Source organism: Catharus ustulatus, chromosome 1 (assembly GCF_009819885.2).
Source record: "Catharus ustulatus isolate bCatUst1 chromosome 1, bCatUst1.pri.v2, whole genome shotgun sequence".
In the NCBI taxonomy this organism is placed as follows: Eukaryota; Metazoa; Chordata; class Aves; order Passeriformes; family Turdidae; genus Catharus; species Catharus ustulatus.
The window spans coordinates 23649107-23665596 of NC_046221.1; the positions used below are offsets into that span (position 1 = coordinate 23649107).

The 16490-nt window shown below is 36.4% G+C and overlaps 1 protein-coding gene across 5 annotated transcripts in view; it reads left to right on the forward strand.

Moving 5' to 3' along the window:
• The window catches only part of CDK14 (cyclin dependent kinase 14), a 514904-nt gene that overhangs the window by 243546 nt on the left and 254868 nt on the right, over positions 1–16490 (forward strand). For all 5 annotated transcript variants that reach the window (XM_033083308.2, XM_033083300.2, XM_033083326.2 and 2 more), the window contains one exon: positions 12454–12593. In XM_033083308.2, coding sequence (XP_032939199.1) covers positions 12454–12593 — 140 coding nt within the window. The remainder of the gene's footprint in view (positions 1–12453; positions 12594–16490) is intronic.

Sequence of the window (16490 nt, forward strand, 5' to 3'; positions counted from 1 at the left end):
AAGTTAAATTCTCCTTGATAAAGATGAATTTAATTAAAATTTAAAATAAAATTTTGAAATTATTTGCCTGAACTAGCAGCTCACTAGATAGCAAAATATAAATGGCAACGTTTGTCACTAAATGTGATTCACAAAAAGCCTGCATCCTTTTAAATTCTGTGATACAGTGTATATCCACTGGCTGCTACCTCAGCTGAATTTCTATCCCTAAGATCTGATTTACAAATAGACAACTTTCTGTTAAATTATTCACATCTCATAATAATTGATGTAACAGAGTTGATCTTATGCTGGAGAATATTTGATCATAAATTCAATGAAAACAGCCACCATCTTTGTGATGTTTGTCCAGCTAAATCCTTCAGTGAATAAAATAATAAAGATGCCAGCTGTGTTTGTTTTATGAACACTGCTGCAACAGGAGGCTTAAAATACAAATGAATAAAGGACCTAATTTTTTCATGTTGGATTTATAAACTCAGAATCCTACTGTGAAGAATTTAAATTGAGAAAGTATAATTTTTACTTCTGTCACATTCTTACAAATGTGTTGTTTGCTTTTTTGTCCCTATTGTTTGGGAATAAAGAATAGTTTTAAAAGATTGATACTGTTTGGATATCTGTGGTATGGATATTTGTATATCTGTGGTCTCTGGCAAGGAAGTCTTGTAAAAGTAGGTTAAATTTATGCTTTTCACTCCAACATCACTGCATATTGAGAATGGACCATCGCTTTTGCATTGCCTTCTTTGATTAGATTTTCTGGCAGTTTTAAAGTTCTGTTTATTACTATGTACTGTTAGTGTACCTCAAACTAATTTCACCACCCTGACATAAAAAAATCATGCTCTGGATCATTATTGGCCCTCCTTCAGCATTATGACTTTTGCAGAATATGGGTACATTCCTTTTATTTTTATCATATTTGATCCTTACAGTGCCCTTGAGTCAGGCTTTATTCAGCAACCATGAGGGCATGAATTTTCCTGAGATGTTGACAGATAGTGTTTGGTGAATATCATTTTTCTGTCAGCTACAGCCCACGTCTGTAGTGCAAACTAAAGCAGAGCCAGGGACTGTCTGCTGGCCCTGAGGCCATGTGGCAGGCCCTGGCCACAGCTGTGCTAAGTAACACTTGGGCATGCATCTCCTGTGGGCTTTGTGTGGTCCCCATGCAGCTGCAGGTGCAGTTATTATTTTGGGGTTGTTCAGCCTTAGGTTTTTTAAACAAAATTTCCAGTATAAAGTAAGGCAATGTTTCAGACCGTAGGAATTGTGTTTTCTAGTGCAATATATGGCATACCTTGCTTGTGGGAGCATAGGACCTACTGCATTTCGGGGATGGTCCCTGGCATGAGCTGTTCCCTGGACTGTGTCCAGGAGTGAGTTTGGAGCATGCAGCTGACATGGGCCAGATAATCCAGGGGCAGTGTGGACACTCAGTAGTTGAGCAGTCAGGCTCTTTCACTAGCCCTGCTCAGTTCAGCAATAAGGCTTCAACAGAGAGGTTCTTACTATGTATGCCCTGTGCACACCTGAGTGTATTCCCAGTGAAGCTTCCTACTCTCACTGTTCTTTTAGGATTTTTGTCACTTAGGCCTAAAGTCTTAGGAAAAGAAAAATAAGAAATTTCGCTATCATGTGCATCCAGAATGATATATGCATTTTACCTTTTTGTCTTTCCAGCCTTTCCAAGATACTTTCTTGTATCAACTTTGTCACTCTGATCTTGATTATCATAATCGACTTCTCATGTCCTGTCCTGATCAACATCCTTTTTCAGATGATATAACAAGCAACCAGTAAATTAAATTCATTTTTTTTGTGTATTGTTTAATTCTCATCCCAACACTGGCTGTTTTACTCCATCATTTTTGAACCCCTTCTTATTCTTTTCCAAATCCTCCATAATTTTGCCTATTCCTCTCTTTCTTCACAAAGCTCCTATTCCCTATTTTTATGTCAGTGATCCCTTTCTCATATTTAAGCCTTCTCATGACCCCTAGATAGTTCAGGCAGATTCACAACTGTTGCTTTCCCTTCTGGGAATCAGATGGGCTTATGCCCAGATAGTAAATTTATCAGTTGTTTGTGCTCCTTGACTCCAGGCTCTTGTTCTTAGTTTGGAATCTGCTAGAACTTGTCAGCCTCAAATATCTGCCTTTGCAAAAGCTTAATGTTCGTTTAACACTCTAAAATGAGACCCATCCAATGCAATGACAGCACACATGACCAGAGCTCCATGGATTTCACAATTCCATGTGTGCAATATCTTTTGAGAATCCACCTGCTTTTTTGGGTTGTTAGAAGTGGCCTGTGCACTGCTGGCAGTCAACTTTTAGTGATAGCTGGCTCTTTGGGAAATCTGACCTTTAGTGGTCACTACTGTAGATAAAAAATTTGATTTTAGTTCTTAAATCACCTATGCTGATTTATGCCTAAATAGCAGTAACTCCCTGCTTAGCTGTCTCTCTTTCATGATATTTTTACAGGATAGGATTTGCAAAAATGGTTCAGGGTAGAGTTCTTCCCTACTGCAAGCCAATTTCTGAGTGTCAGCACTATATCCTCACACATACCCATGTATTTCAGTAATTGGTAGTTAAAATTGATGGAGTTTGTTACTTGTTGATTCACCTCCAAGATGTTTATAGATAAAAAGAATAAAATCATTTGTTAAATTCAACCAACTTTTTAGAAAGACACTTCAATACAGGTATGTGTGGATATGTAATGTTCCCCTTAAAAAAAAAAAAAAGAAAAAAGAAAAAAAAAAAACCAGTGCAAAATAATGTTAGATTTTCTCCAAATTGTGTACTAGAGAGATCACTCTTTTCTCCTTTCATGGTCATCTCTGCATAAGAAACCTAGACTTTTTCCCCCTTTTCAAGTTCCAAGTTGAGTTCATACATTAACACAAGCACATTTGTCTCTTAAAATGTATTTCTGCCTTTGGTGTCAGACACTGGATTTTCAGTCTGGCTGGTTCTCCCTACTCAAAGAGGACCTAAAGTTCACTTTAGAAAGTTTCTATCTCCATAAATGTAAAGAGCAAGGGGTGCTCTAAATTGGGAGGTGGATCTGGAGAAGGAATGGCATTTTCTACACCACGGCCCTGGCGTGAATGGGGTGTCCTACCCTGTGTGATGTCACCTGAACCAAGTGCCTGAAGGTCAGGGAGCTGCATCTAGTTATGTATGATGTTAAGTCTATCTAAATACAGACATAATAATACATAATTAAGTGTTCTTGACTGCATAGCTTGAATATATTGCCCATATACTCTCATTGCAACAATTTCGGTCTCTTCCTCCCAGTATTTACTAGTCCTGCATCATTTCCCTCTCATGTCTTAGCTTAGGAGTATAGTTGCAAAAAGATCAGGATGCCTGCTTTTGCATAATTGCTCAGTCTCACTAGGTTCAGCCAGGCAACTCATCTGCATAAAGTTAAATACATGCATATGCCTGGGGTCTGTCTCCCTGAGCTTTCCAGGCTTGGGGCATTCTCTCTGCCTCCAAATCTCTATCCGCCTTTAATGAGCTGTATAAATAAATACAAAGTACTCCTGTTAGTTCCATAGCCACAAAAATCTATTTTATTAGCTGAGAGGTATACAGTAATAGAAAAGATCAGACCCATGCAATGTTTTAGGCAGCAGTGGGAGGACAGGGCAAGTAGCTGCTTCCAAGTGCTTGACAGATCTGAGGCCCCAGCCAGACAGATTTGTAGGTTAACTCTGATAAATGATCTTTGGCTTCACCCACTAAAGCAAGGTCATCCTTCTCAGGGCACTGCCTGCATGCTGCAACCTTGCAGCAAATTCTTGTTGAAGTACTGAGCAAACAAACCAGTTCTCATTTACATTAGAAAGAAATTAAAACTTCTTAAACCCAAGATGATAAAATATCAGATAAGAGGGTAGAGATTCATAGAGCAGCATTAATGTTTATTTGCTAGCACATAGTTCTGTCTTTGTTTTGATTGTTTTCTAAAGGTAATAAGTCCAGGAAGGCAGCTGGATAAGGGAAAATAAGGAAGACTTTGTTTATTTCCCTAATGGGTGCACCCACTTGACAAATTTGAAATTCAGAGTTTGGGTTTTTTTCTTTTTCTTCAGAATATCTTTTGCATGGATTATTTGGAGAGAAACAATTCAGGTTGTCAAGGGTGGGATGAGGAAAAACACAGAGTTTTGACTGCATTGTGTGCCAAAGGTTTATTTCAGCTATTTCTATGTTGGAGGGTGATATTCCGTCCTTTTTTTTTTTTTTTCCCTGCTTATGTCCAGCCAGTGAGGAAATAAATATGTGAAGAAAGAATACTATGGAATGTTAACTCCACTGCTATATTTTCTTCCTTTTATCATGCCCCAAGATTCACTGAAGTTGATATAAATTCACCATGCCTTATTTTAAAAAGCATAACAGAAAGGCATTCTTCCTTTAAGAGTCAGACTGTAAAAGGTGATTTGCTTTCACTCAGATTGGTTTAAGCCTGTAAAAAGCATTAAGTGAAAAATCTGATATATTTGTTAGGGCATTTATTGCATTACTAACTTATATTTTCAGTTCTCAGTGAAAGGTTTATAGAGAACATAAACCTTGAAGAGATTTTTTTCAGGATTAAAGTTATATTTTCTCCATTTTCTGGTGAAATAATAGCTCATAAAATGATTGGGGTGTTAGTAATTATTTTTAGCTCTGTTTATTTTCCAAAGTTAATCTGTTCAACTTGCTGAGGTGCACACAGACAGCCTTTAAAAAACATGCACCTTGATCAGAAGATTCATGCCCTTTAAAAAATTTCAAAATAATCAAAAGCTTCTGACTACATGTCACCACTGTGTTGTTTTTCTTCATTAATTGCACTTACAGCAAACAAAGATCTTCCAGTAAATTATAAATCTGGCATATTCAGTAGTGGTCTGTCATGGTGTAAGTAATGTACCATGTCTTCCATAATTAGTATCTTTAATACTGGGCTAATTGGGATGCTGTAAGAATTAAAATAGAGTCTTGGTAGTGGCATGTAAAATCAAAAAGAAATAATTGCTAAATTCTTTCTTGGACAAAATAGTAAAGCATGTCCTAATTAAAATTTCTTAGGAAACACTTTTTCTGGGAAATACCTGTATCTAACAGAAACTGCTGAAAACTGACGGAAATAATGTGAATTACTTTAGGTAGTCTTCTTTTAGTTTTGTGACTTAGTTACTGATTTTAAACAGTAGCAAAGCACTGTACCCAGCAGTCATGCTGCCTTGACTATCACACACTCAGAATTCCTAGGAATTAAGCAAATTATGTGATCATATCACAGAACACCACATTCTCAATAGCTTAGGGTATGTTATCACTGCATATACATTGTATGTTTGCTGTTGAAATAAACTTTTTTTCACTTAGTGTCTACCATGTAGACTGCATACCTCTTGCTTCATTTGATGCTCCAGCATATGTTATTCTGGCAAAAAGATGCCAAGCATCAAATGTAAACCTTACTCTGCATCAGAATTCAAAGAAACAAGTAGGAAAAATATTTGCAATATTGTCAATGAGGACTATAAGCAATTTTTCTGCGTAAAGCTCTCAGTAGTTGGTGCTGGGTTTCTTTGTAAGGTTTCTCAGCTCAGCATATTTATTCTGAGGCATCAGAGCAAGAGCTACCCTGGGTAGCTCTCACAAAACTCAGGATAGTTTTAGGTCTGTTGTATATTTACTGGTTCTCCTTAAACTTAGCCTTTAAACATCAAATCAACCAAATTCAGTTTTTAAAAGTGGTGTGTCCTACTTGCTGTATGAGGCAGACCTTCCAAGCTGGAAATCACAAGCATCATTATGTTGAAAAAATACAGTAATACATCTGAAACAGACACTAAAATTTAGTGCAAAAGAGTCAGGAGGAAATAGACTCATATCTAAGGTTTTGTACTGAATTGCATTCGGTGATGACACATACAAATGATCAAGTTGTAATTGAGCATAATGGCTATTGTCAAAAGTGAATTGCCTTGAGAGGCTGGATCACTTCATTGTCTAGCTTAGGTGTGACCAAACTGAGTCTCTGAAGCCTGATGTAATTCATGAGCAGGTTAAGCATCTTAATTGTCTGTTCTGAGAAGTTCAGGGGCTGCAACTGTAATTTTGGTTTACCTACTGGGTCAGTAGATTCTTTTAAAAATTTACCAAGTATTACACCATTATATACCTAGGGCTAAATCTATATTAGTAAAAATAGAAAACCTGGTTGTATATATTGTTAGAACCTTCGTTTGTTATGTTCACCTTTTTTCATGAAATGCTGTTCATCTTGGCTGCTTTCCAACTCATGGCATCTGTGCAACTGTCAAGTGAGAATTAGTTCAGACAGGCCAGGGTTATCATTACCTTCCTGGAATGCACTGAATGAACTTACCTCCACAGCTTTCCAAATGGGGCTCTGACCTCTGCTGTGTCGACATTAACAGCTGTGCCAGGGAATCAAACACTGACACTGTTATTTTTATCTCTGTTGCATATCTGTGAATACTTACCATTGGTTGTCATGGCTTTTATTATAATAATAAATGTTTTGACCACTTTTTCAGTACTTCAGTGGATAAGACTTCTGATGCTGTAATATGGTAATACAATTAAAGGGGATCAAACTAATTTTTTTAATTTCCGAAAAGATTATTTCATACACCACCATGGAAATCATGCTGGTCTGAAGATGTTGGTGTGCAGTGTTGTGCAGGCACACAGAGCAAGGACAGACACTGGGAGCAGCATAGTCATGTTGTACATGGTGTACACGTTATAACCAGTGCAGGCTTTGTCCCAGCCTAGCTCATGGCGAGCATGATGTTGTGCTATTTGGCAATATTGCTTCTATTCAGGTGCTGAACTAGATGAGTACAATGAAAGTGATGGCCTAGGGAGCCTGGAGTCTGTGTTTTCCCACTCTGTGTGTGTAGAAAGCTCAGTGTTTCTGAATCTGAACTGTTTCCAGCATCTCAATTTGGGAAGAGCAAGAGGAACATCAGGTGTTTGGAGACATGTCTTTTCTGAGGAATGTGCATGACCCAGGACTGCTGTGGGCAGGTGTGGGGTACAGTCCCAACAGTGACATGCCACATGGACTCTGTTTGATTGTATTATTTACTCTACAGTTTGGCTTGAAGTACCTCTATGTTGTGCTGTAGAGCATATTCTGTATTTTGTGATTGATCAGCAGCAAGTAAAACACTGCTCCAGTGAGCCTTCAAATGGTTTTGTCTCTCTTTGTTCATCAGTTTTAGTCCTCAATACCCTTTGTGTAAAACACTGAAAAAATGGTAACATCTTTGCTCTGTTAGATTCACATCTTGAGCTACTCCTTTATGCCTTCATCTGTATCAAAAGCTAAAAGCCTCGCATCAAAACTTGCGTTCACTCGTTGTGGTGGTTTCTTGATGGCTCAATAAACTCTACAAAAGCTCCGTGGAGGCACACCAGGCACGTTAGGGGAGCGGCTCCTGCGCGCTGGAGCTGGCACGTCGGCTCTTTGAAGACAGTAGGTGTTCTCTGCATGCTGGTAACAACAGAAAGGGCTGCTGGGGCTCGTAAAAAAGGAAATGCTACTCAGGTAGGCCCTGCTCTGATTCGTGTTTCACATAGCTGCTGCTACTAGGATCATGTATATTCAGAGTATAAACTATCAAGGCATACGTGGGCGTTTCTGTATCAGCTGGTTAGAAGGCAATAATGCATTTGCAAAGAAAGCGTTAACTACAATGCATGGTGTTGTACAGTTTTGTACAGAACTCAGGAGGAGCTAAAGGCCAGGATGAGGGGAAAAGGCTGCTGTCCTCAAGCAGAGTTGGATGAAAATGGGGAATACAGCCATTGTGGCAGTGTGCTGGGAGGTGAGGTAGCACAGGGACAGTACAGGAACCCTATTGTTGAGGGGTCCAGAGTGCCTGATGCACACCAATTTGTTAGGTCTCTTCATACCATTCAACTTTAAGCTCTGCTAAATGGTGTGACTGTTCAGGTTAACTGTGGTTTTCTCTTTCAGCGCTTCAGGTAGCAGGAGCTTGCTTAGAATAAAGAAACAGCTGAAATTTCCAAAAGAAATTAGGTACCTCACTCCTCTAGGCCATGCTGTAAATGCCAGTTGAGAAATGAATTAATGACACACTGCAAGAATCAGATCTTTACATGGAAAATGTGCACAGTAAACCATTTTTGCTTTGGGAAGTATTTACCTTGTGCTGCTAGGAGCATATAGACAGCATATTATCTCCATTTGTTTTAATGCCCATTTGTCTTAATTATTAATGTGAATTTGAACTGCCTTCTTCGTTGCATTTAAAAGCAAATCACCCCAAGTTCAGAAGTTCACTGCACATGCCCCATTTTTTTTTTTCTTAGGAGCTTAAACCAAACTTCAGTGATCTTAGTCATGTTCTGCTTGACCAAATACTGACCTTTCTCTGCAGTAGAAAGACGTTTAAGCCTGTTTTCTGAAATTAAATCAAATTCTTGTAATCCAATGAGATTTACAACTGCTCAAGTCTAGTCAGATTCATATATATTTCAATGAGACAGGTTCATATGGTGTTTGTTTTTCTTGAGCCAAGACTGTATATAGCATTTGGGATTAAATTGAAAATCAGTGTGTTTCACAAATTTCATCAGAGTAGGTGTGTAAAAATATGCCCAGTATTTCTCAAAACAATATCTACATATAGCCAAAGGTTTCTCTGTATTCTGCTGTACACCACATTTTCTGAAAGTATGTATGCTGTCATGGCTGGTAACTATTCCTCAGTGATTAGTGTGACAGTAAGTGAAGCGTGAATATTGAGACTTGCCATATCATGCATGCCAAGTTCCTATATGGCCCAACTGCTGTGAGACAAAACATGCTATTATGTTTTAGACACAAAGCCATATTGTATGAAATTCCATCCTGTCTCACACTGAAAGAGGTGTATTTAAAAATGATTTTTTTTTTCTTCAGTTCTTTTTGTTAACTTCTGTGTTAGGTATTTAACTACTGAACCCCATCAAAAAATTTAGACTTTGTCTCTATTGAGGAATCAGGTTTCAAACTAAAATTAGACAAATGGTTAATGTTTTAAGGAGGATATTTTAAAGAGAATATTGGCAAATAAAAAAGGGAGAGAAACAAAGCAATCATTCCAATGTTCCGACCACAGAGGTTATGCGCTAAATAAGGTTTCCCAAACAATTCTGATGTGGCAGATGTAATTTTAATACATGATCATGCAGTAGATTTTTCATAAGTAAAAAATAGCTCGTCTTTAAACAAAGCAGCAAAATTAGTCATGCATTCCACAAAAGCATCAGTTTTTAATACTGACAACCTCAGGAGCCCACATGCATGTGCTTTTAGCAGTGCCCAGTGATTTCCAGAAGTGTCCTTTGCAGAAGACATGAGTTTTGGAGAAGAATCTTCTTCATTGTTGTGCAAAGCTCCATAAACAAAATTAGAATTTTAATGTAAAACTTTAAAGATACAGCTGAGCTAGGGGAAAAAGGTGATTTGATCCATGAGTTACTCAGATGATCTTCGGCCTGTATTACACAAGGGGTGACACTTGATCGTTATGGTCCCTTCTGAGTTTGAAATCTATAAATGCTTGGAAATACAATACTAATAATGTAGCAACTAAAAATCTTCAAAGCACTGACAAAGAGCTAACACCAGCCCCAAATCCCCAGAAGTACTTGGACTGTGATCAGGGCAGATAGATCTCATAATTATAGCAGATTAAACTATTTTTGCAGACTGTGCAATGAATAGTCTTCTTTCTATTTATTAACTATAAAACTGGTTCTAATTATGACTGATTTATTAATAATTATTTAATTATCTGATGTGACTATTTTGCAGCTCTAGATAATTTTTAGAATTTATGTTATATTAATGTATAATCTGCTGATTATTTGATGTTTGTCTTTGGTTTCAACTGATTTCAGTAAACATGTATATTTTTTGTGTCTAAACTCTTCCTATTCAAAACACTTGCAATTTATATTAGTTTTCCTGAATTTCTTGCATAAAGATCTTAGCAGTATGCCAGGTAGACTGGTGACCATTAATGCAGTCAAAATGTCAGCATCACTCTGTTCAAGGAACTGCAGATGTCATCCATAATTTCACCTGCAAGTTAGAATTTGTTGATGTTTGAATGTTACTTTCTTTTGCTTTGCTTTACCTTCCTAATTAGCACCTCCATTATATATATGGATCAGCTAAGAAATGGTGTAATTCTTATACTGTAGGGTAATATTTCACTACTTAAGTGACTGCATTTTTTCTGAATTCACAGTAGTTCTCATTCAAGAAAGAGCAGGTTTACTGTGGTTCCTTGAAAACTTGCAGCTACCTCTGTGGGGAAAAATTACATTGGTGAAATGGTTTCACAGAATCTCTGAATGATTAATTGGTGCAGGGGGGATTAGGATTCAGGCCTCACAGACTCAATATAATCACCATTCCATGGAAATTTGGGATGTGTAGAAGAATTAATACCAATTCTCCTTGAATACTTGCCCCTCCTTTTCCTTTTCTTTGTTAATAATAGCCTTTTGTCTTGGTATTTTGCTGTGTTCTGTAATGAAATTATCTGTAATTGTTGCAAAAGTTTACTGAACATTTTCAGCAATCTAGTAGTTTAAATACTCTGGAATTATTCTAATTTGTGATGTAATATATAAGCAATGAGTCTTTCATTCAAGGTGTTTTTCTTTTGTCACAAACTGAAAATGAAACCAGAAAAAAATGTGCCCATCAGAAACACTGGAGTTCAGCATCTGTCTAACCTGAAATAGCAATTCTGAAATCTGGTCCTGGGAATTCAGTAAGATTATGAGTGATGAGATACAATGTCTTCAAGTGGTCAGCACTCCTAAGCAATTCATCCCTGGGTACTTTCTGGACATATATCCTGCCAGTTCTCAAGAAGAGATCAGATAGGCATAGCATTTAAATTTTCATCTAGGATTCAGTTGCTAGAAATTAAAAAGACAGCCAGTGGCATATTTTTTGAATGATTGCAGATATCAGCATATCATACATATGCCAGTACATAATTTAGAATAGATGCTTCAGACTTCTAGTTTTTTTTTATTTAAAATTCGTATCTAAAATTTATGGTTTTATTTTTCACACTGACTATGGTATGGACATGGACAAAAAGTTGTGCCTATGACATTTGTAACTTGAATTTCTCAATGTAGTAACATATTTTATTTATTTAGTGTTTTCAGTGTTGTCTGTTGAAGAGAGTTTCACCTGTGCCTATACTGATTCATAGAAATCATGCCATGTCAGCCCAATAAAAGAGTAAAGCTGTTTAATCCATCTTCTCGAATTTTTTGCTGGAAAGTCATCTTGAGCTAAAAAAAATGAATATTTGCATGAAACATGCTGTGGGATTATTGATTTTAGAGGATAACATAATCTTTTTTGAATGCTGAGTTATTTTGTACTGCAGTTTACTATCTACTGGTTTTGGGACACCAGTGCATTGAAAAAACCTTTAATAAACTTTGGCATTTACACAATGAGAGATCTTTACTGAACAAAGGCATGATTGAATTGAAGAAGTTTCCTAGTAATAATAGCAATGTGATGTCAACAAGATTCAGCATGTATTTTTTTAACTGCATATTAAAAAAAGCTTGGTGGCTTTGGAAATTTAGGAGGCAGCTAAAGGTTTTGAGACCCAGACCACATCTTGCTGATTACCATTTTACTGTCTCCAAGTCTATTACTTTTGGATTATATTTTCGCATAATATTCCCAAGGATTTAGCTCCCAGTGAAACAGTAAGTTTTCTCAGTTTCTGTAGGAAACTTAGAAAAGATAACTCACTTAAATTTAATGTTTGCATTCGATTAACACTTAATGAAGAGTCAATTCCCTGCCATGTGAATATATGGACAAGTAAGAAGTCAGTATTTCCTGAAAGACAAATGTCTTTGTGAAACATGATGAATGTGTTGCATGTTAAGCATTACTGGATTTTAAAATTTGATACTTCTCAAAGCTGTGTGAATGTTGCTGTTATTTTAAGCTTGGATTTCTTGTGTTTACATGGTAATAAGCATTTGTTTCCAGCACTGTAAATTTTCAGTTTGTCAGTATGCTCAATAAAATGCAAATGGAAGGATCAAAACATTTACTTTCAAGATGCTGATGCTCATGATGGTTTAGCATAGTAGGTAGGGCATATGTGATATGGTATTTTATATGCTCTGTACTTGTAAAATTTGTATGAATTTTGAACTGTCATACAGAAATAATTAATCAACTCCCTAGCCTGAGGAATAGTTTTCTTGGTAGCGCTCCTGGCTATTAAGACTTGGTGTTTCAATTGTACTGACTGGAGATGGAATTAGTAAATAGAATAATGATACTGTTTTTCAGAAAAAAACCTCCTTGTTTGTGTTTCAGGCTGAGCTGTGTGAACCATGCAGAAGATCTAGCCTCCAAACTACTCCAGTGTTTCCCAAAGAACAGATTGTCAGCACAGGCAGCTCTGAGCCATGAGTACTTCAGTGATCTGCCCCCACGGCTATGGGAGCTAACTGATAGTGAGTATAATCACCTCCAAATCTATTAGAAACAAAGATTCTAGTTCAGCCAGATGCATGTGTGTATGCTAACTCTCATATACAGACAGCTTCATGGACACACACAGCCACACACAAAATACGTGACTGTAATTGTGTAGATTGAAATTACATAGTTAGCTTGACACAGGACAAAATGGATTTTTTTTTTTTTTTGCTATCTCTGCTCTGCAGTGTGCAGCCTGCTATCTTTGTATTTGATTATGTGTGGAGCCAATAGAATCCTCTGAATTGTCATAAAGCAAAAGGAAAAATGCAATTTACATATTTAGTGCTTTTCACTTACAACATACAGTACTCCTTAACTAGCTGCAGCACACAGGATAAAAATCCAGCTGCGTTTGATTCACAGAATCTCTGTGTTATAACAGTAACCTTTAAGAAAGACATTCAGAACTCTGGGAAGCACTAAGTAAACAATCAGTTAATTTGCTGAATTAGACTGTGTATGAGGAGGATGGCAGATGATATTCTTAACTGGGGATGCTTTCACTATTTACATACATCCTTTTGCTTCTTTTATTAAACAGCATTCCAATTGACCTGGCAGAAATGTTCTTATCATCATATATGCTGCCAATTATCTTTTTAGTAATTTAAAATCACTTACATCATATGTCTGCATGTTGTTTTTCAGTGTTAAAAGCACACAACTTTTTATTCTAGAGAAAAAATAGTATCCTGAATTATAGTTTTTATCCAGAGAAGGTTGTGGTATTGAAAAAGCATTCACAAGGGAATAACAGTCAGCATTTTGGTTTAACTCAATATGGTGAAGAGACACATGGTTGCATTACTGCATTGTATGTTCTTTTCTGTTTTCAAATCTGCATCCATTAACAAAAGATCTAAATCCAGTACCTCAAGGCAGAAAGTTCAGAGATGCAATGGAACATGTGTGTGTAACTATGGCTGATTTAAAAGTTTGCTTCTAAAAACTAAGCTCTCTTTTTGAATATTCATCCACAATAGAATCTGTTTACAGCAGTGTCAGTACAAAAACTTTTGTCTTCCTGAAGTTTATCTTTTCAATCCTCAACAGCTGTAGTAATCACATTTAGAGCTGGTAGTAGAGACCCTACTCCCTGCTCTGCAGAGCACCCTCCCATTTGTAGAATATGAACATTAAAACCAAAACAGCACCAATAATTTCTGTCCATCACTGTCATAGACTATGCTCTGGCTCTGCAGAAAGATTCCCAGTTTCCTCCTCTACCATGGTGACCCACCACTCAGTTTGCTGACTGTGGTACTTGATAAGCAGAAAATTTAGACGTTCAGTGTAAATTTAGGTGGCTGCTGTTGAAAGTCTCCCTTTGCAGAAACTGATGCAAAGAGATTGTTTTCTTCAGGACTAATGAAACATCAAGAATACCAGTTCATTTATCCTATTTCTACTAAATGGAAAACAAAAATCACTCTGCAGTGGTGACATCTCAATCCTTACGACTGTGTGATTTAGTCTAGCCAGGATTTTGAATTCTGAGTTCTGCAGTAGTACTTTTCTGTTAATATGGACTTATTACCCACTTGCCACTTAGTTTATCAGTCAGTGGTTAAATCCAGTTCTATCAGTGAAGTAAATGCCTACACATTATCACTCTGCAGCAGGCTGCCAACAGAGACAGTCTTGTCCTAGTCATTAACAAGCACAATGTATGCAGAACACCAGAGGGGAATTAAAACCACAAAAAATACCTCAGGGTGGTATTTTTAATATGAGAATTTAATTTGTAATTTCACAGATTAAGAATTTTGGCTGCATTAATCCTTTTATCAGCTCACAGCAGGTTATTTGCAGAAGCATAACCATAAGGCGATATTCATTGGCAGAAACACGTCTTTGCATAACGTTAAACATCAGGAGCAGTGAAACCTTTTGAAGGGGGGAGAATAAAGATGAAAAATCATTATATTTTAAAGCAAGGTTCTTCTAAATGCCTCCAGTAAAATTTTGAGTTACAGAAAGACTATTTCTGTGTCTAGTAGATAATCATTATGAAGCATAAATCCAGATGCAAGAAAGGACAATCCCAGTATCAAATACTACAATCATTTCTATTTACTATGACTTGGATATACTTGTAAACATATTTACAAAACAAAGAAGTCATTTACTTTGGAGAGTTGGGAAAATGTTTACTGTGTAGTGAAATCACCAGTTTTTGTGATTCTAGCTCTCTGTGCTAATATTTTAGATCAAGAAACACTATTGACAGTTAATTAAATATAGTTACAAACATACTGAGTCTTATGTACAAACAAAATTACTGCTTTCTAATTTGGACACCACTGTGATTTTGCAAATCTCTGTAGTGAATAGTATTCATCATGGAATATACTTTGTCCAATTTGGTCCTGATGCTAAATTGTAAATTTGGGGATTTAGCACTAAAATGAGGGAAAGACTCACATGTGGGTAGAAAAGCAAACAGGATGATGATTTTCCATCAGAAAATTGTTTCCTTGGAATCACAGTATTTCACGAAAACATGATGACTCTGCCTGCACTGAAAAAGTAAAAATGAAGTGTTTGACTTTCTCTTCTGGTTTGACCATTAGAACTATGTATTTGTATTCTATGTAATACTTTACAGTATAATTTTTAATAAGGTTTATTTTAAAAATGTGTGCAGAGTTAGTTTATGTGAGAAGCACAATTTTGCTTTTTTACTTGGTTTAGTTTCAAGTCAAGGCATCATTTCAGTTGGGTTGGAAGTTCAATTTCCAGATAAACTCTAAAAGGTAGCCACTTTCAATTTTTAAAAATAGTGCATTAAAAAGGTAAGAGTGAGTGAAGCTCTACTAAAACACCTTGTCTAGGAATACAATGCAATTTATGATGCAGCATAGCTTTCATTCATCTGAAAATTGAGCAGTAATCCACAGATTAATCCTTTTTACTAAATATGTGTACTTGTTATTTTCTATTTAAAAAATGAAAAATATCAGTCCTCCCACTTTTCTACTTTTGTATTTGAGATCTCATATTAATTTATTTGCATAAAATATCTGCCATTAACAATGTGTGTTATCAAGGATAGCAGAATACAAAATGCAAGTTGAGATGTCAAACTATAGTGGGAAGGCCTGTGCATAAAGCAATATCCAGGTCTTTTAAACGTATACAGATGAAAAAGTTCTTCCAAAATCTTATAGATGTGCAAGTGGTTAGTGCAAAAAAGAAAACTCTTATGGTCCTGATTAGTTCTTTCACATTTCCATATGGAATCATGCAGTGGCAGCTCTCGTGAGGGTATTGTTAGATGGAGGTTTGTTTTTAGGAAGTATTAAAAGTCATTGAAATGAGTTTCCATATTATCAATATGTTAGTTCTTATCTAAGAACTAGTTTATATTAAGTTCCTATTATAAACCATTTGCATTTTGATTTCTGTGATTATTATTGTCATGTCTCCTAATAACTTGTTGCATGGTGTGACATTGAAGTCATCAAGGTTTTTCTAGCTAATGCAACAGGGGATTGCTTTACATAAAAGATTTTTGAGTTGTTGGGATATTTTCAACAAGCCTGGTTGTCTTTAATAATTCAAAAAAGAAAGTCAAACAAGATGGTTTGGTCCTACTGATATCAAGATTCTGAAGATAAAATATGTGATATCAAATTATCGAAAAACCTTGATGCATGTTTTACCTTCTTATTTCTAAGTTCTCTCAGCAGAAATTTGAAAGTGGAAAGTATTAATTGTATGGTGGTGTAGAGAACAAATAAACACACACAGTCTGGAAACAGGTTTTTTTGAAGATGCATGCATCTAAGAATGTTTGCACCATACCATTTCCATCATAATGCATTCAGCTTCTTTCCATTCAGAATTTGTACAGTGCTTACATGCAG